General features: G+C 36.1%; 2 protein-coding genes across 7 annotated transcripts in view; both read left to right on the forward strand.

The window, feature by feature from the left end:
- Window positions 1–16,297, forward strand: part of LOC117418159 (receptor-type tyrosine-protein phosphatase epsilon-like) — a 55,506-nt gene extending 39,209 nt beyond the window's left edge. For 4 of the 6 annotated variants that reach the window (XM_034030798.3, XM_058985205.1, XM_034030799.3 and 1 more), the window contains 17 exons: window positions 660–716; window positions 1,689–1,825; window positions 2,838–2,928; window positions 3,882–3,958; window positions 4,076–4,112; window positions 4,214–4,311; window positions 5,137–5,256; window positions 5,621–5,784; window positions 6,570–6,705; window positions 8,227–8,376; window positions 8,985–9,078; window positions 9,224–9,300; window positions 11,089–11,223; window positions 11,518–11,643; window positions 12,397–12,548; window positions 13,478–13,613; window positions 13,978–16,297. In XM_034030798.3, the coding sequence (XP_033886689.2) occupies window positions 660–716; window positions 1,689–1,825; window positions 2,838–2,928; window positions 3,882–3,958; window positions 4,076–4,112; window positions 4,214–4,311; window positions 5,137–5,256; window positions 5,621–5,784; window positions 6,570–6,705; window positions 8,227–8,376; window positions 8,985–9,078; window positions 9,224–9,300; window positions 11,089–11,223; window positions 11,518–11,643; window positions 12,397–12,548; window positions 13,478–13,613; window positions 13,978–14,052 (1,862 nt within the window). In that variant the 3' untranslated portion in view covers window positions 14,053–16,297. The remainder of the gene's footprint in view (window positions 1–659; window positions 717–1,688; window positions 1,826–2,837; window positions 2,929–3,881; window positions 3,959–4,075; window positions 4,113–4,213; window positions 4,312–5,136; window positions 5,257–5,620; window positions 5,785–6,569; window positions 6,706–8,226; window positions 8,377–8,984; window positions 9,079–9,223; window positions 9,301–11,088; window positions 11,224–11,517; window positions 11,644–12,396; window positions 12,549–13,477; window positions 13,614–13,977) is intronic. The other 2 variants (XM_034030802.3, XM_034030804.3) reach the window with 1 other exon arrangement.
- A 659-nt stretch (window positions 16,298–16,956) lies between these two features.
- Window positions 16,957–19,187, forward strand: gnrh3 (gonadotropin-releasing hormone 3). Its single transcript, XM_058985206.1, has 4 exons — window positions 16,957–16,966; window positions 17,250–17,392; window positions 18,782–18,865; window positions 19,068–19,187. Exons 2-4 carry the CDS (start codon window positions 17,255–17,257, stop codon window positions 19,128–19,130), a joined length of 285 nt encoding a protein of 94 aa, XP_058841189.1. The 5' UTR covers window positions 16,957–16,966; window positions 17,250–17,254; the 3' UTR covers window positions 19,131–19,187.
- Window positions 19,188–19,904: the final 717 nt, after the last annotated feature.

The following is a 19,904-nucleotide window of genomic DNA, read 5'->3' on the forward strand; positions in this document are numbered from 1 at the left end:
TTGAATTCATACTTCAAACTAGCAATACATATTGACAAATAGTATATTTTTGTGCAAACTTTTGTGCAAATTGATCAGGACAGGGTTAGATATTAGCAGTGATTGATTAATTCTGTTATATTATCTTCAGATCTGATAACAGTAACTAGAGTGTTACGAGGTACATGTTTTTTGCACATTCAACATCCATGTATCTACTGGATTACGGGAGGATGCTTTGAGATGACTTTGAGAACCATATAAATAAGCCTGTGTGTGTATCACTGTCCACGGCTTGAGTTTTGACATTACCACCACAGTTGCAAGCAGCAGCAGCAACAGCAGCAGTAAAGAAGAGCTTGTTCACATTAAGCACGTCCACTGCTTCCGTTTTCTGCCTCCACATGGTACCAGTTCCAATAATAAACTTTGCTACTGCAGCATTAGTCATGAAGATGGACCTCATACCATGTTGAAATTTCCTCTTTTTAGGGTCTTCATTCCAAAAATATGTACTTCTGTTTGTCTACTTGGCCTAGTGCCGTACAATCCCCCTAAGGTGTGGAGATATTATATTTGAACACCCCTGTGTGTTACTGTGTTCCTGTTGCTTGATTTGAAGTTGATAAGGGCTCCTTAGTTGCCTGTATTTTTTTCCTCTAATTGCTGTTATGTTTTAGACCTCATTAAAGCTCAGGAGGACAATGCTGGAGAGCTGAGCACACCGTGCTCTCAAGGTCAGGTATAAACAATGCTCCTTCTCTGTGCCACCAATACATCTCGGCCTGTGTAAAACACCTTCTGCTGCCTCACACTCACATTCTTCACTCACCACATTCTAACTGCTGTAGTAGCCGGTCATTGGGAGGTGGTGTTTAGGATCGTGTTCAGTACTAACTGGGCTGGGCTTCTCAGGACCGATTCTACATGAACCCTGGGCCAGCTTTAGAAGAGAATGACTCGCTGGTCACTGGGTTAACTGCCCTCCCAGTCTCCTGAAGAGGCAGGTAGGTAGTTCTTACAAAAAGGGCAACCCACAGGCAGTCTCTGCAGCTACTCATATCCACAGGGGACATACACCTAATACTGTATGCTTGATAACAGCAACAAGCATGAGCATAAAACATACTTTTTTCAAGTATTCTTTCTGCAAAGTATCTTTTATAACAACCTTTACTTACTTAAATGCTATACAGGACTTCAACTTCATTGGCAGCTGTTTAAAGAAAGGGGGTTTATGTGTTTTATGGGTTTTCTGTATTAAACTGTATTCAACTCAACAACGGTGTCTATTAATTTCAGAAATTCCATAGGGCGGAATGGTTTTATGCTGAAATTCTTGAAATTGCGAGTCCTACATTATATGGAACTGTGTGTTTGTTATATTCAAGTAAAAAAAAAAAAAAAAAGGTTGCTGTGAAACCCATGGTAAGTTTTATGAATCCAGCGCTTGCGGGTTCATGCAAACAGTGCTCCCTTTATAACTCATTGGCCTGTAGTCAGAGGTGGTGCTTGTTATTATGGGATTAATGGGTGCTATAATATAATAGACAATTCAGTTATAATGAGGAAGCACTCATTTGTGCTAAATCCAGAAATCATATAAAGTGTGTTGTTGTTTTTTTTTTTTTTTTTTTTTTTACAGTGTTTACTATATTTGTCATACACTTGTTACCGTGAATGCTAATAACAGTATTTCCGTATCGCAGAACAACAGACTGTCATGCTCCTCACAAGATCACCGTCTGCTTCTAAGAAATACTTCCCCATTCCTGTTGACTGCTTGGAGGAGGAGTACAGGATACACTCTGCCGATGACGGAAAACTCTTCCGGGAGGAGTTCAACGTATGTGTTTTAAAATGATTGCTTTTCACCAAAGGTATCATCAAGTCAGGTCCACCTCAGTAGACCTGACTTGATGATACCTTTTACGAAGGATAATTTAGTCATGGAGATAAGAGACAAAACAAGGAAACTGTTACCCGGATTTCGAAAGACTTCTACAGTAGACATTCTATGGGTTTTCAGTTTTCCAATGAATTACACATGCTAACTTCCCTCTTTGAAAGTTAGTTTGGAGAAGTAAACTCTGTATGTAGAGGAACAAGAATAGTGTTCATAGTCCATGGTATTATACATCTGTGGTTAATTTACAATGATGGCATGAATCAGGGACTGCCAGTGGATGACAGTGGCTTGTCTATGGGCGCAAGAGTGGAACATGCAAACATATTACTGGAAATTATTGATAGGGTTTTTAAAGGGAGATAGGTATAAATAGCCTTAATTTGAGGAAAAATATCAGAAACTTTGTCTATTGTCTTAACTGTATTGAGGTAATATTAATAACCAAGAACTTGTGTTTAAATAATCTGCATTTCCTTTGATTTGACCTGGATTGTTACCGCAAACTGTGGTCTGTGCCATAGTGTATCTGAATCCTGGAAAGGCAACAGAACACTAATAATGCCTTACCTAATAAGGTAATGACTGTTTCATTCAGTACAACCAATACTTCCTCGCACCCAATCTGGAGAAATTGCATTAGACCTCTTTACTTTGGTTACTTGCGGGAATTTGTTGGCCAATTTGACATCGGCATGGCAGTTGTACTGTTGTTGAATAGAATACTGTATAGTGGAGGTGCCCAAGCATACATCTATAATTACATACTTTAATTTGTATGTACATTTTACTCCAAGTACCTTAAACCTAGCGACCCTCTTTTTCACAGCATTGGCACTCCACAGTAATGAGCTATCTACTTTTTCCTACCATGCCAACAGCTCTAATTTGGTATTCATAGCTGTGGCGCGGGATGTATTTTACTGACACACTTGTTAATGTTCCTTTGCAGTCTTTGCCAAATGGGTACACACAAGGCACATGTGAGGAGGCCAACAGAGAAGACAACAAAGAAAAAAACAGATATCCAAACATCCTTCCATGTGAGTTGTTTCATTAAAAAAATTAGAAAAGAAATGATACAGGAAAAGGCAGCTGAGGCACACGCATGTGGTTTAACCACAGATCAACACAAAGCTTAAACTGACACAAATAAAACCTGTTCCATTCAAAACAGCCTGTTTTACGAGCTGGAACAAACAACCGTTGTTATACCAATCAACTCTTTGGTTTACTACAGTGGTATAGGATGCCATTTCTAGGATCATTCTTTCCAGCAAGATTGTGGTCGCTGTTATTCATACTGTGCCCTGTTTCAAACTCGTAATGCTATTCAGTGTTGGTGATCCGCTGGCTAGCGGGGACTGCAATAGTGTCAGCAGCTGAAGACTCACTGGAGCCCTTCTGACTTCGTTGCACAACAGAAATGTGTTACGTCATGGCTAATGCAGAAACCATAAGGCTGTTTTCATGCCTGGGGCTTTTTTATTTTATTTTTTTTGATCTGGGTGTACACAATAACTTGTTTGAAAATGCAGGTTTTAGGTGTGAACTTAAGTAAATCTTCTAAATGTACAAAGGAAGCTTTTTTCTGGATAATATTACTTCCCTGTAATTTTAAATGCCATCCATTTTACAGAAAGTTAATTATTGTTGCTTTTACTTTTTTATTGACTTACGTTTAGTTTCACAGATGTGGCATATCACTATAAATCAAATGTTACCTAAGGACATAAAGGGCGCTAGTCACAAAGCATTAACTCATGAGTTGTTTATTTTTTTTTATTTATTTCAAAGTCTGTTTTTATGAATGAAATAAATTAGATATTTGTGAAACTGTTCTTTACTGTTGTTAATGAAACCATCAACAAACCAGAACTTGATTTTATTAAAAAACATTCCTTAAAACTTTGGGAATAGATCCCATAGTCCTGCAAGAAGCTTCACATTGAAAACTGGAATACATTACATTATTACATTATTTTTATTTTCGCAGATGACCATTCCAGGGTGATTCTGACGCAGATTGATGGCAATCCTTGTTCAGACTATATAAATGCCTCTTACATCGATGTAAGTCCTTGATCTGTTGTTTGTTACTTATCTGTTGTTTGTTACTCACTCAAGGAAATCGGATTAAGATTTGCCAATTTCTGTCATGATTATTAATATATATTTTTTATTAACCAGGGATACAAGGAAAAGAACAGATTTATAGCTGCACAAGGTATTTTATTTGATTTATTCTGCCCAAAAAGAAATTAAAGATATGTCTCAATTTCTACTGTGTATGTGTCACCTACCTGTAAAACTCCTTGCTGATTTCAGGTCCGAAGCAAGAAACCATTGCAGATTTCTGGAGAATGATCTGGGAACAGAAATCTGCAACTATTGTTATGTTAACAAATTTAAAAGAAAGAAAAGAGGTATATATGTGTGTGTGTGTGTGTGTGTATATATATATATATATATATATATATATATATATATATACATTTTCTAATATGTATATATTTTTAAAGAAAAGCATTTGTCAAACGGCTCGAGTAAGCAAAAATGAATATAGATTAGATTAATAATGTCTTAGAGGAGACTTGAAATCAATCATAAAGTAAAGGTTAATACAGCTCACATAGGGTATAACACTAACTAAAAGTGAGCCTCTCCTTATAGTAATTTCTCCTTCAGTTTTATGGAATGCAGTTCTGTAGTTCTTGGTTGGTCCCCACCACTACTATCTCATTTTATCTTGGCGACAGCCAAGCCCAATATTAATATGAATTAAAAAAAACAGCCACAGTTCTCTCATGTAATAAAAATCAGTGACTGGCCATAGGGTTGGCTGTATATATTATTGCAATGACATTGTAGTCTGTATTGTACTGTGTAAGATCACATCAAGGCATATGCATACTTTGGGTTGTACTGCTGAAAATATACTTTTAATATTACATGACTTACTTATACTGTAAATTGGTCCTGTTTGTTCCATTATTTAGCACATGGTTGTTTAAACAAAGATGGTATTTTATTTTTAAGTAACAGTCGATAAAACTATTTATAGCCGAAAGATCAATTTAAGGATGTTTGAACATGTTAGAATAAGACTATTCAATGTATCAAAAAAAAAGTACTATCTTGTTTTAGAAACAAAACAGTTTGACTCTCCCCAAATATGTCATTCACACGGAGGTCCCACTGATGACAGCAGAGCACGAATCCATACTGTAACATATATTTCATTGCTGCAGGATAAATGTGATCAGTACTGGCCTGACCAAGGCTGCTGGACGTATGGAAATGTTCGTGTTGTAGTGGAAGATTTCACAATCCTCGTGGACTACACCATACGCAAGTTTTGTGTACAGTATGTAAGTAGAGAGCTTACATGAGGTGAAGCCAGTCAAAGAAACAGAATGACTTCTTTAATGTAGTCAGATCTTGTGTAGACGTAAGTAAGTAATTATTCAAAATAGTAGCTCTCTCTAAGAAGAGTTTCTTAACACCATTGAAATGAAGGCACCATTGAGATAAATACACATATAGCAATACATTGCAATGCTGACGTAAGTTGACGGCATGTTTCCATTCGTTTGTTTTTCAATGCCTGAAAGCAGTTTTTCTGCAGTGTTACTAGAAGCATGTTGTGTAGGTTATGCAGGGCTTTGTTGCTGGAGATTCGAGAGAGATCCCTTTGTTCCTCATACTCTCTCTCTCATACGTTCTTTCATACAGCAGACCAGTGAGGGCTCCAAAGCCCCCAGATTGATAACGCAGCTTCACTTCACCAGCTGGCCTGATTTTGGAGTGCCTTTCACACCCATCGGAATGCTCAAGTTTCTAAAGAAAGTAAAGACAGTCAACCCCTCCTTTGCCGGCCCCATTGTGGTTCACTGCAGGTACAGTAACAGTTACCAGCTCCAGTATAGCCTACATTTTCTCTGAATGGGAGGTGTGTCTCCCAACTATTCCCACCTGTCACAATGTACTTCTTCACACTTGCAACACTGTTTTGTAATAGAATGAGAGTGTAAAAAAGATAAGGAAGGGTAAACTTACACATAGATAATCTGCAGCATTAGGTAGCTGTCTGGCTGAATTGCGCTTTGCTTTTAAAAACTAGCAGGTGCTTATTGAATGGAGCCAGTGGATAAACAGCTAAACCTTGCATGTTACTCAACAGCACCATCTTCTGTTGCATTCTGATATAGCATCCAGAATTGTCTTTACTGCTTCACCTGCACATATTGATCAATTCCAAGCTCCAATATTGATCTAACAGTACTTGTGATTGACATGGAAAAGAAATACAAGACTGCAAACATTGGATGGTATGCTTTAATAGATAACATATGCATACACCAAAAGCAATTTCAATTGTATGTTTGTTAAAGATGGATTTAATTTAGGTTTATAATTTTTTTTTTTTTTTTAATTTGTAGTAACCCACAGCATATGATGTACGTTGGCCAACATTGGCAATTCAAATTATGTTTTTTTTTTTTCTAAATAATACCAAGGTTGTGAATGCAAATAGCCAAAGCAGCATAATTAATATAATCATGTGTTTTATATGTTATTTGCTTTGTAATAACAGTATACTTTGTATAGATCATTCATTGTATATTGATGTAGTTGTGTTATATCATACATTCATTTCTTTCCACTCTTCTTCCTCTGCTAGTGCTGGCGTGGGCAGGACAGGGACCTTTATCGTGATTGACGCTATGATTGACATGATGCACGCAGAGCAGAAAGTGGACGTGTTTGCATTAGTGTCAAGAATACGAGAGCAGCGTTCACAGCTTGTTCAGACTGATGTAAGCAGATACATCTCATTGAAAACAATCATACAGTATAGGAATAAATTTGTCCTTCACAGCCTTAGCACTAACCACTGAGCCTCTGCATACAAATGTACCCGCAAAACAGTGTAACAACAGGAACTTCAGATAGATAACTTCATGAAGCTTAATGCGGGGCACCATAATGGTAATGCTGTTGTTGAGAGACAGCTAAGAGATTGTGATACATGCTGCCAACTATGATATGTGTTCTTATATATATATAAAAACAGCTTGGAAAAATACCAGCCTCTAATTGGTTAAACAGCATCACAGGACCGTGTTATTATTATTATTATTTATTTCTGAGCTGACGCCCTTATCCAGGGCGACTTACAATTGTTACAAGATATCACATTATTTTTACATGCAATTACCCATTTATACAGCTGGGTTTTTACTGGAGCAATCTAGGTAACGTACCTTGTTCAAGGGTACAGCAGCAGTGTCCCCACCGGGAATTGAACCCACGACCCTCCGGTCAAGAGTCCAGAGCCCTAACCACTTCGCCACACTGCTGCCCTATATATACCATGTGTATATATATAGCGTATACCATGGCTTGCATACCAATGAGCCGCTTCACACTGAATAAATCACTACGTACCAATGCATTCTAAATTCTATGACAAACTGCCGTTTTATTTGTTATTAGTTGCAAAACCACTGCCAAAAATGAGTGACATCCCACCTATTTCCTTTAATATATTTGGGGATGTAACTGGTACACCGACTGGGTGAAGACAGCAGTCCACCTGAAAAAATAAAATAAATACAAATAAAATAAGTGCACCAGCAACTGTGAAGAGTAGACACATAACTAAATGAAATAGAAGAAAACAAAGATTTAAAAAAACACAAAAAAACTACAGCATGGGCTGTTAATGTACTTAAAGACTGGTTTAAAGAAAAAAATATGGACATTCATTTTAAGGAAATAAGTAAAAAAAAATCTCAACAACATAAGGGAGTTTTATGCTAGTGCAAGAAGTTCAACTGAGGACCAGTATTCAGTCTCCAGTTTTATAACGCTGAGCTGGACCAAATAGATATTTTAACAGTAGAAGTTTTAACATCTCTGCTGACAGCGAGTTTAAAACCAACAAGAATGTATTCCTGTCAGTCATGAAAAGTTTTAGAAAAGCAGATAAAGACAAGTCCACAAACCATCCCCCGAATTACCGGCATGGATGTATACACAATAAAAGTTTCTAGTTTTCTCTTAATTTAAAATGTGTTTTAATTATTTTAATTATTTTTCATCCCCCCAAATGACAGTTAGCCATGTTATAAGCTGTATAAACCGTGCGGTTCCGATGATATATACCACTTCTGGGGTCGTTAATATCACCTCCCCAGGTGTGATATATATCATGGGAACTGCACAGCCTGTCGTGGTTTATACCTTACATATATCACAAATAACACCTTGTACAGTACCAGTTGCTTATTGTCTTCCTGTGTTACCAATGTGAGCAGATTTTATTTTAACCACAGATGCAGTACTCCTTCATATATCAAGCTCTTCTGGAATACTACCTGTATGGTGACACAGAACTTGATGTCTCCTCCTTGGAGGGACACTTACAGAAGCTGCACAATACCATGGCTCCATTTGACAGAATTGGGCTAGAAGAGGAATTTAAAGTAAGTACAACTTTTGGGGCCGTTAGCAGCTCAGCTTGAGCAGCATGTCACATGTTTGTAGTATTTCTTACTGTGTGCATGATACTGTAATAAAATGCTGCCTTACTCAAGTATAGCATGCTGCTTTAAACAAAACACTTTGAAGTAGTATGTTCCTTGTATACTGTGATTATGGCTGTAATAAATTCTTACCATCACAGTACAAATGCAGAAGTATGTTGACAACTATTGTTTTCTATACTATTAATATACGATTGTGTCTTATTCAGTGTTTTAAAAGCTTGGTTAAGTGTAGTCAAGCATTGTTAACTTTATAGGAAAAGCATTATGCACATGTAAAGTGATAAAGCAATGAACATATCAGGTATACCAAAACCTCAGACACTTTTTATGACTTCCTTTGTTGCTATAAACATTCAGTATTCAAATGTGCTCCAGTTTGGTTAACCTCATGTTCACGTTGCAGTAATTTAACATCTATGGTTTGATTTGGTATGGGAACAAATGAATGCATCTCTGTGTGCTGCCCCTGGAACACACATCTATCAACCTCCATATCGGAAGAGAAGACCAAAGTAAAAATACTTTTACATTGTTACTGTTTGCAGAAATTAACTAATGTTCGAATAATGAAGGAGAACATGAGGATGGGTAACCTGCCGGCAAATATGAAGAAAAACAGGGTACTTCAGATCATTCCATGTAAGATATAACTGTCTTGCCATATTAGTTTTTTTTGTTATTATTATTTTTTTTTACACATTAAGGAATGCTTTACTTTACTGATGCTCATTTTATATTTTCAATATATTTTCAAAATGTTAATTATTTTTACTTCCGTGCACAGATGACTTCAACAGAGTGATTCTCTCGATGAAAAGGGGCCAGGAAAATACAGATTACATCAATGCATCATTTATAGATGTAAGTGCATTGTTTCTATGCTGAGTGCGAAGTGCCCACATGTGTTTTTGGAGTGCATATTGGAAAGTGTATTATTTGTAATTATTTTGCATATTTATTGCAGTTTTTTTTTTTTTTTTTTCTTCACTTCTAACCCTGTACTGCTGCAGGTATTGTATTAACAGGAACTCACATGTTAGGATTGCACAGTCACTTAGTGGGAAGCATAGTTAAAAGGATGGAAGAAGCCTGTGTCCCTACAGTTAAAACGAGGAACTGTTAACAAACTAAACTGTAAATAATACAGTCCTGTGCGGTAGAATGTTGTGATGACACCAAGCCATTCTATTTCTCTATATTTGAACATGATTGGGACAATGCAGCTTTTAAAGTGCAATCAAAAAAATTCAAATCTTTCAAATGGCTTAGGCTAAAGATTACATATCTAAAATACAGAATTGTTACACAAATAAAAGAGATGTAGCACATAAGGGCGAGCCACATCAACAGTGAGCAGACAAGCAGTGGTGTCATTTTAGGAAGGCAACAGGAAGGTACCATTAAAACTCTTAGCAGATTTGAGTCTTGAATTCTACAGGAAATCTAACTCTGGAGTGTAAGGGTTGCCACTGTGCTCTTGTTCCTGTTGGCTATGGGTGAAACTGCTGTTTAGTTGACGAAGAAAGACAAGTTGCTGCTTGTTTGCTAGTTGTTTTCAAGCCCACACATAGTTACTGTTATCTTCATCATGTGGAAGCAGGCCTGTAACAGGAGGTTTTGTTACGTGTGAGGGTGATCAGTGAATAACAGAGGCAGACACAGAATTGAGTGTTGACACGCCGCACAGGTGTGCAGATTTAATCAACACTAGTGCTGACACAAGGGTACCAGCAGTAGTACCCCTAGTGTCACATTTAATAAAGCAAAGAAAACAAAACAAAGCTAAAAATAAGTGTGCCACACAAGGCAAGCGCTAGTCTCACTAAAAGGAACATCCTGCTCCAGGAACCTACTTCTCTATGCAAACACTCTCTATACTGTGGCATCAACATCCCCTAAATTGACCTACTTCTGAGCTCCCGGCATCCTTACGGTGACTCCGGCCTCTTCAAACGGCCTTGGCTGGGCAATGCCTTCACGACCACCATCTTGCAGTGGAAGGGTTTTGTGTAGTTAATCCTGCGGAGCAGACATTCTCCTCCTTGATGTCAACAAAGCACCCCTCTGTGTAGCATGGCAGTGCAGTTTCCTCGAGCTGAGGCTCAGATGCCTTTTGAGTTGCGCGCAGCCTCACCGGGCACGCCCCCCAGCCAATCAGGACCTCCCGATCAGCTCAGCGACAGGCAAGCCTACCAGCTCAATTAGTTCCTTAGCAACGCTTCTCCTGTTGCGTGTCCCAGCTGCTTCCATAAAGGCACACATGCACTCAAGAACCAGCAACAGGGTCTCCCTGTCACAAGGCCAAACATAATATGTGTGCAGATTTTATAGTGCATGTGATTCTATAGTGCAAGCCCATTCATTTATTTTATTTTTTTTATTATTATTGTGGGTTGGAGAGTAGATTAAGCGCACAAACTGAGCTAAAGATTAAATTAAAAAAGCCCTGAATGTTTGGTCACATCATTGATAAAAACATTAGATAAAATGTTTGGTTTTACAACTTACAGTTTTATGGTCCCTAAGAGTTTATGAAGAAGTGTTTTTAAAAAATGCAGATGTGCCATTTTCTGTAAACAAACATTTTGTAATATGAATTAATATTTCTCTAGAGTATGGCTTGTAAATTTGTTTTTTTGGTTTGTTCAGGGCTATCGACAGAAGGATTACTTCATTGCAACCCAGGGCCCTCTGTCACAGACAGTGGATGATTTCTGGCGAATGGTGTGGGAATGGAAGTCTCATTCTATTGTAATGCTCACAGAGCTACAAGAAAGAGAACAGGTGTGTTTTATAAAGGAATTAGTTAGTGACCAGTAGTCAAATTCCAGGCTGTCATAAAAAGCTTACTGTCTTTCTAAACTTTATTTACTGACATTTTGACTAAAAAAAGAGCTAGTATGAAAACCCTTTCAGCATGCACATTGTCAGCTGTTCATAATGTGCCGAGTAGGAAAGCAAGTGGAAATTAGAAGCATATAGAGAAAGGAAACAATGTGTGGTTTCAGCTAGAAAAAAAATGAAATATGCATAACTGAATAAGTTTTAATTATATAATGTATCCTTCTCGTTTTACAGGACAAGTGCTTCCAGTACTGGCCGTCAGAGGGCTCTGTAACACATGGAGACTGGACAGTAGAGATAAAGGGGGATGCTCGCTGTGACACTTGCAGTGTGAGAGATTTTATGCTGTCATTCAGCCCAGTAAGTTATCTTTTAAAATGTGTCCGTGTGCGTGCATGCATTTTTTATTTGTGTTTATGTTTTTTGGGTCGTTTTCAGAGCTGGAATACCCAGTTTATTCAGAAAGCAAGACCTTAACAGTGCCCTCTAATGGGGTATGGTGGTTTTGAGTCTGTGATCATTCAGATTTGAATACAATTTTCTATTTGTGTGATAAATGACCTTGTGCATTTTCCTGGTGACAGGGCTATAGTGGAGGTACCCATACGAACGTCCATGCATATGTGGTGCTTTACAAATTACTTATTTAGTTTTTCATTTATCTGGAGATGTTTGGGCATTTATCTAGGGATATACTGACTGTCGGTCTTTATGTACATACATATGTCACATCTACACAAGTAGTTTATCAAGAGAACGTCTTATTATTATACGATAAATTGTGATGAAACTTAGGAAATGAAATACAACTTATTGAGAGAATCTGGGGATATTAGGACATCTGTTGTTATTTACATATGTATTTTATATTTATATTTTTACATCCACATAGAGGGGTCGTGGTGAATTACATTTTCATGATACTGGTAGTTCTAACTTTGTATTTACCAGTGTACTTGTTTTTAGTATACTGCAAACTAAAGTGAATACACAGTAAACAGCTAAATGAACACAGTAAGAGATACATTCATGTATTGCTCGGTTTATAAATACATGCATGGAATGTGGAGGCGCTTGATGCTTATGATCTGATGTGAAGTGTTTTCTCTCCAGGAGAAACAGACGAGGCTGGTCCGCCAGTTCCACTTCCACGGCTGGCCTGAAATCGGGATCCCAGCCGACGGGAAAGGGATGATCGACATCATAGCAGCTGTGCAGAAACAACAACAGCAGTCTGGGAACCACCCCATCATAGTGCACTGCAGGTAACACCACAGCCACCCAATCATAGTGCAGTGCAGGTAACCCCACAGCCAGGTCGCTGCAAATACTGCTGCAGCACAATGTATTTTATTGGAGAAGGGCAGAGGATAATATGGTTAATAACGTTCAGTCTATTGGGGTTCTAAATACTGATGATGCTTCAACAATTAAAACGATAACTCTGTGCTGTTTTACTTATTTTCTACAGACAGAAATACAAAAACCCTGAGCTGCAGTCACCTCTCATACCTGCAGTAGCTCACAGGGTTGCAGCAGGGTCAAGTGTCTTTAAGTAGTCATTTTCAGATGTGGGATGAATTAATAAACTTTTGTTAAATTGCTTGTGTTGGCATTGCTCAAATTCTAACAGAAGCAAAGTAAATTGAATCAAATAAGTGTTATTTCTCATTATGTTAAAGCTGCTGGTATATTTTTAGTACCTTTATTTGCAAAGTTGCACTGGGTTAAGTATTTTTTTAATGAAAAGGGTACCTCTGGGATTGATTTGGAAGATTATGTGATCCAGAATCAATTAGAGACAAATAAATGTGAAATGTTGTGCAGTTCAGCGTTTTCCTTAATCTGATAAAATCAGCCGACAGCAGGAACAGCAGTTACCCAGGCTTACCTGTTCATTTAAGTCGCATTTAAGGCTTTCTCATGTCTGCTGGGATCAAACCTATTCACATCTACCATCCTTTAGGGTCTCCTGCTTTGCTGTGTGACTCATCCTCACGCAAGACAAGGATTGGAGAATACTTTGCTAGTACTGTATGCAGCGCCAGAATATAAACTCTGATAGAAATATTTTATTTTTACTGGCTTGGCTTGTATTGTGTTTTGTTTAAGTTGCTTTGCTGAACAACATTTTATATTGTGTTGAAACATTGTTATCTTTCAATGCCAGAGCAGCTATGTGTGTTTGTTACAGCGCCGGAGCTGGACGGACGGGTACATTTGTTGCACTCAGTAACATCCTTGAGCGAGTGAAGGCTGAAGGTCTTTTAGACGTGTTTCAAACTGTGAAAAGTTTACGCATGCAGAGACCCCATATGGTGCAAACACTGGTATGTACGACTATGACTACTACTACGACTACTACTACAACTACTACCAATAATAATAATAATAATAATAATAATAATAATAATAATAATAATAATTAAGATGAAAATGGGATTGGAAGGGTTGAACCCTCAAATCTACCTTTTAGTGTATAAAAAACACAAATGGAAAAAGATCAGGCTTAATTTAAATGCTTAAATCTGGCCAGTATAAATGGCAAACACCCATTTCTTCTTCCTTTTTAAAATTATGATTATGTCTCCCTTTCAAGGTACACACAATGCATTACAATACAACTTGGAATTTTAGATTATTGATACTTGTGTTGATGACAGAATCCACTAATGGTGAATATTTCTTTTCCAGGAACAGTACGACTTTTGCTATAGAGTGGTACAGGACTTTGTCGATATTTTCTCAGATTATGCCAACTTTAAATGAATAACTCTGCCTTAACCATATTATTTTTAAATGCCGATTGGCCAGGATCTGTGTGTTGTTGTTTTTTTTTTTTTATAACTGTATTAAATAATTATATTTTGCTATGCACTTGTCCTTAATGTAACAAAAAAAAATGCTAAAAGCTGTATTATATTGTCTTATACCTATGTTTTCTGTGTAAATGCCAAAAACAATTGCTGATGTAAATGATACTGATGTAAATTAATTATTTTAGGTCATGAAATTTGACAGTATTAAATGTATATGAAATTGGGTATTCAGCTATGGCGAAAAGTTTTGCATCACCTAGAATTTTCGGATTAAGACATAATTAAACATAAAATTATATGATTTTACATAATATAGATTTATTTAACATCATGTAATCAAAGAAACTACAAAATTATATTGGAAAAGTCCACTGGAAGCCAGAATAGTTGTACAGTATTTCATGTTGGATTTTGAAATGTCACATTTTTCAATTTGTCAGTTTTTCATTAAGTATATGGGAAACTACAAAGTGGTATGTAATTCAATATGTTAACGTAGCATTATTCAGCAGGTTTCATTCGACTTTATGAAGCAAAATGAGTTCATTCTACAGGGTGATGCAAATCTTTTGGCCAGCGCTGTAGCAGTAGTAGTTGCTCTTACATTATTTTGTATAATACATTGTTTGTTTTAAATGTATGCTACTTTTTATTTGCACACTACTGTGTTCTGCCAACTGAGATAAAAAGCCATTATTTTTAGAAAGTTAAAATAGTGCTCATACATTTTAAGCACTTCTATGTAATATTTATATTAGTTTATGTACTTGTGTTTGTTTGCTTCACCACTCCACCCCGCACTGTACATTACAGCAGCATTTAAATATGTATATATAAGTTGTCAGTTAGACTTGGAAATTCTTAGAGGGATGTATACTATTGCAGAATATTTAACTGGAAAAGTGTGTATTTATTTATAGAGCAGAATGGTATCACAGTGTCTTTATGGGTCTATGAGCTCTGATGTTTCAAACAAGAAAAAAGATTGCAAATGTTAACAAGAGACAGTTAATATACCATCTTTTGGTGTACTTAAGATTTTTAAAAATGGACCCTAGGCTAGTACTGTACCTGAGGTAGCCCTTGAGATGCATCTTATTGTCCCTCTCAATGCAGCCACTGTCTTCAACAGCCCAATCATAAACCTAATACTCTAGCCATCAAGTATCAAGTGATGCAATGCACATGTATTCCATTTTAAAGCATCTATCTTTACGCCTAACCAAATGCTGAAAACCAGTGTTGCTACATTATTATACAATTTTTTTTTTTAAAGAATGTTATTACAATGAGTCACATCAAGTTAACTGTTATATTCCACATATCCAGGGCTGTTCATGTGTGTAGATGTGTACTTAAAAGTAAATCTGAAACATAATTAAGAAGTATGTTCATATTATTTGGTACTGTACTGTATTCTACCCATTTTTTAAAGATATGAAGGCTGAAGCACAGTGCTTGATGTACACTGCCATGTAATAAGGCTGGCAATCTTCCTAGTGAAGCAAGCATGTTGTGTGTGTAATATATTACTGCAAAGATGTGTTCATTTGTATATACTTTTTCTTAATATGCTACAGCAGCAGAGCCCTAGTTCTAAGGTCCCAAACTGCAGATATATTTTTAGAATTGTTCGTACTTATTTTAACATTTGTATGTTGCATGGAGCAGCGCCATATTGTGATTAGAAAAGATTATTTCTGATCAGCATTTATTTGCAATGGTCACTGAGTGACTGAAACTTGAAAACTTTAAATGTGTCTTCTTTGTAACTTAAAAAAAAAAAAAAAAAGATTTTAAAAGACCAAAATCATGTAAAAGGCATAGCTTTGTGTATGTTATGACTCCTCTAACAAAAAAAAAATGTGTTGCATTTGTGATGGTGAATTAACAAATGCTTTATTTGAAATGTTATATTGAAAATGGTAATATGTAAATGCAATTATTATCATTGCGCATAAGAGTGTGGATTGGGCTTGATATTTGCTACTCTACAATCATACTGTAGCTTGCACCATTGTTTATTTTTTGTAAACTGGTGTCTTGAGGAAGTTTATGGTGTCTTTGTATATGCAGAATGCAATATCAACTACATTTAGAAAAAAACACAACTATATTCAGCCTTTTTTTTCATGGAAATACCAGAATGTTGCATATTTAAATTTCAGTATTAAAATGATTTATTTGAAATTTCATATTGTATTGACATCAGTCTGTGTGACTAAAGCATTGTTTTGCTATTTGTTTATGAAAACTCTATGTGTGAGAAGGACACAGTCTGTTATAATGGAAAGATAAACAATTCAACAGGCCAAGTAGCACGAAAAAGGTAAAATAAATAGTAAGTAGTCGAAAAGCCTTTGTATTGATTACCCCTCAAAGTCAGTGGTTGAGTTCTAGAAATATTTATCATTAATATATAAACGAATGACTGGGGTATATAAGGATCTTCAGTGACCGGCCATAATGGAAAATATATGGCTGGTTAATTAAGAAGTAGGATGCATTAAAACCGACAGAGAGCACAACAGATGTAATTTTAGAAAAACAGTCATTTTTAAGTCTGCGAAATGTCAAATTAATTATCTCTACACATGATACATACATTTTGAGCACTGAACATTACACTTCACTTTGGGTATTATTTTCTGAAAATGAATATGCCCCTCAGGTATTCACAAATAGGAAGGATATGTACCTGGGGGCAATTATGTTTTCAACGATTTGTTTAAAGGGGATTATGTTCTAATGGCAGTGGATGGTGAAGGCCCTGTATGGTCCCACAGTGACACAGCTATACTGATGTATAAAAGTGTAAGCGAACACTAATGCTTCACTTCTTGTGAAGAGGCTGACCTTGCACAGTAAGTTGTTTAGTATACTTACCTTTTATTTAAAGATTTACTGATGCCTAATGTTAACATGTTTTAAGATAGTTGTATTGAGACTTAAAGTATATTGCATTTTAAGGAAATCTTGACATATGTGAAATTAAGGGGATGTTTTGTGAAATGAAATACCACCTAGAAGTAGTTTGTAGTTGATTGATGACCATTTTGAGAGAGAGAGAGAGAGAGAGAGAGAGAGAGAGAGAGAGAGAGAGAGAGAGTAGAGATGTACTGGTACTGTACCTTCTTTTGTTTTTAGTTCCAATGGCGCTGGCAAGAAAAAGCGTTCTGCACCTTGCAGTGCTTGCATTAGTCGCTCAGATCTGTACTTCTCAGCACTGGTCTTATGGCTGGCTTCCAGGTGGGAAAAGAAGCATTAATGAGTTACAAGCATCTTTAGAGGTATGCACTTGTGTAGGTATCTGTGAAAACCATGCTTTGTCGCTGCGTATAGTAATCAAGGCTTTGAGACTGTTTTTTACCACTTAAAGAAAAGCTGTAACTCTGAGTGAGCTCCTTTTTTCATGGAGAATACATGGAAATAGAAGTGTCAGATGTTTACAAGTACACAAAACTTGTTACTTGACTTAATAAATAACCATTGTATCAAAACCTGTCACCACTTTGTAAATTACGGGTTAAAGCAACATCACTTAGCAGTTTCAGTAAATAATTCCACCTTCACTTCAGAGTGTTTAAACCAAATTAATCCTGAGAATCCTGCCTCAACAACATGATCACTGATTACAATCTTGCTTTTCGAAGGATGAACGAATCAGCTTCAAAAAGTCATTTAAGTTGTTTGCATCGCCTTAAATATTTTAACTCACAACTGTAACGTTTGAAAAGAAACAGTTGAGTTAATTACCTGTCAGGGTTCTAGTGTGAAATAAGGTTTATTTTACTTTCTCTATTGTGTGCAAGTGTAGAAAACCACACGTCTTCATTCGCTGCTTAGATCACTATCGTGAATGTCAGCCAGTCATGTTTGTGATCAAGCTTTGGCTATCTAGTTGAAAAGGTTATTTCTGTTTTATTTTAGTTTTTAGTTTTTTTCTTGTTAAATGTGTTCCATCCTTGTCTAGAGGTACTAGTACTACATACCACAGCAGATATGTAGTTTTACAAGGCATGTGAAAACACTACAGTAGCTTTAGCGACAACTGTGACAAGTTATTGGAGGCTATTGGCCTGTGCAGCAAATAAAATCAGATACGTCAGCAAAATTGGTTATATTTAAGAACTAGGAACCATCTAGCACACGTTAAAAAAGAGAAGCTAAAACTCAGATTAGACTGTGAACTATTAAAAAGTATCTACCACTATAATATTGTATTGTTTACAGAAATGTTACAGTAACTTTTAGTGAAAGAGCATTTGAATGAATGACAAAATTAAACTAAAACCAATTGACTCAATGGAGAGCTATGATGTGTAGTTGCTTTAATTCTTACACACACACACACACACACACACTATATATATATATATATATATATATATATATATATATATATATATATATATATATATATATATATATATACAGTATATATTTTTAAATCTGCTTTTAAACATTGCCTGACTTTCTTCTTAGTCATGTAAAACTGGAAATCTACAGTAGGCGTCTAATTTGGTTGAATGAACTGATTAAAGACAACATTGAAAATGGCATGTAAAGATCTTTAAGGAACTCCTTTATGAAAAATACAAAGCTTTTTTTTTTAATTATTATTTCCAGTTGAACAGTAATGAAAATAGGTTTATTTATTACACAAATCTCTCCCGTAGATGATGGATAATGGGGATTCGGTCAGCTGCTCCGAAGAACCCAATCCTCACTACATATTTGAAAAACTGAACACATATGAGTTAGTAAGTACTGTGCATGTTTTGTGATCAAATTTCTCTGTTGTTTAGTTCTCATTTTGTAACATTGACACAAAAACACTGAATAATTTGTAAAATGTTATTATAAAAATACAAATGTATTATGAATATTGGCTTTTACGTGATATTTGAGTGACATGCAAATTGATAAGATTGTTAATTAACTTTTTTTTTTTTTTTTTGTCAGTCAGATACAGGGGTAAGAGAATTTCCCAAAAAGAAGAGATCGGTGTTTTACAAAGAGAAATGACTGGAAAATCAAATGATTTTAACTTTCATAGAAATGTACAATAAAGTATTAATGTAATGTATGTTGTTGGTACATTTCAATACAGCAGGAATCACACAAATTAGTGTGTGTCTGATTTGTCAATTGAAACATAACTAGTATTGTACCTTAATACACTTTTCTTTACCCTAAAATCAATTGTATATTTGCTTGATTCAGTATCATTACCAAGAAACAAAGTAATAAAAACAAATGCAAAGTTTTCCAATTAACATCACATACAGTGCTGCTTGGTCTGCTTAAAGATTTACTGCATAGTTTGCAATGCATTTGTAGGTATACTGTAGAAACTACAAAGAACTACAAGGGGTCCTATTAAAAAAGAATAGGTTATAAAGTATTGCACACCACTGCTAGGTTAAGGATGAGAAGATCCATCTGAAACTTGAAAAGTGACACACTAGAAACAGTTAGCCCCTGCTGAGACCATGTATTTGCATGCACATTTGTAATCTTGTTATCTGGTTAAGTGACTGATTTTGATCACAAGCTTCAGTGGTTAGTAAAGCAAAGGTCTGACCAAAACCCCATTTTGAAGTCAGCGTACTGGATTATACAGCAAACACAGAGGTGAATATTGTTTTGAAAATTGGTGCTACACTGTCTTTTGTGCCACCAAAATCAAAGAAAACACCTGCTGTCATGTAAGATACTGAAGACATCAAGGTGTTTTGTCATAACTTCCAGTTTATATTAATGTGCACTACGAATCAATTTGCAATTTTAAACAAGACG

Source organism: Acipenser ruthenus, chromosome 13 (assembly GCF_902713425.1).
Source record: "Acipenser ruthenus chromosome 13, fAciRut3.2 maternal haplotype, whole genome shotgun sequence".
NCBI lineage: Eukaryota > Metazoa > Chordata > Actinopteri > Acipenseriformes > Acipenseridae > Acipenser > Acipenser ruthenus.

What these genes read in the sequence shown, in the direction of transcription:
- gnrh3 (XM_058985206.1), top strand. Translation starts at nt 17,255, where the DNA reads ATGGCGCTGGCAAGAAAAAGCGTTCTGCACCTTGCAGTGCTTGCATTA. An exon ending in AGTTACAAGCATCTTTAGAG is followed by an intron (nt 17,393 to 18,781) that starts GTATGCACTTGT and finishes TCTCTCCCGTAG; the next exon opens with ATGATGGATAATGGGGATTC. An exon ending in AACTGAACACATATGAGTTA is followed by an intron (nt 18,866 to 19,067) that starts GTAAGTACTGTG and finishes TTTTTTTGTCAG; the next exon opens with TCAGATACAGGGGTAAGAGA.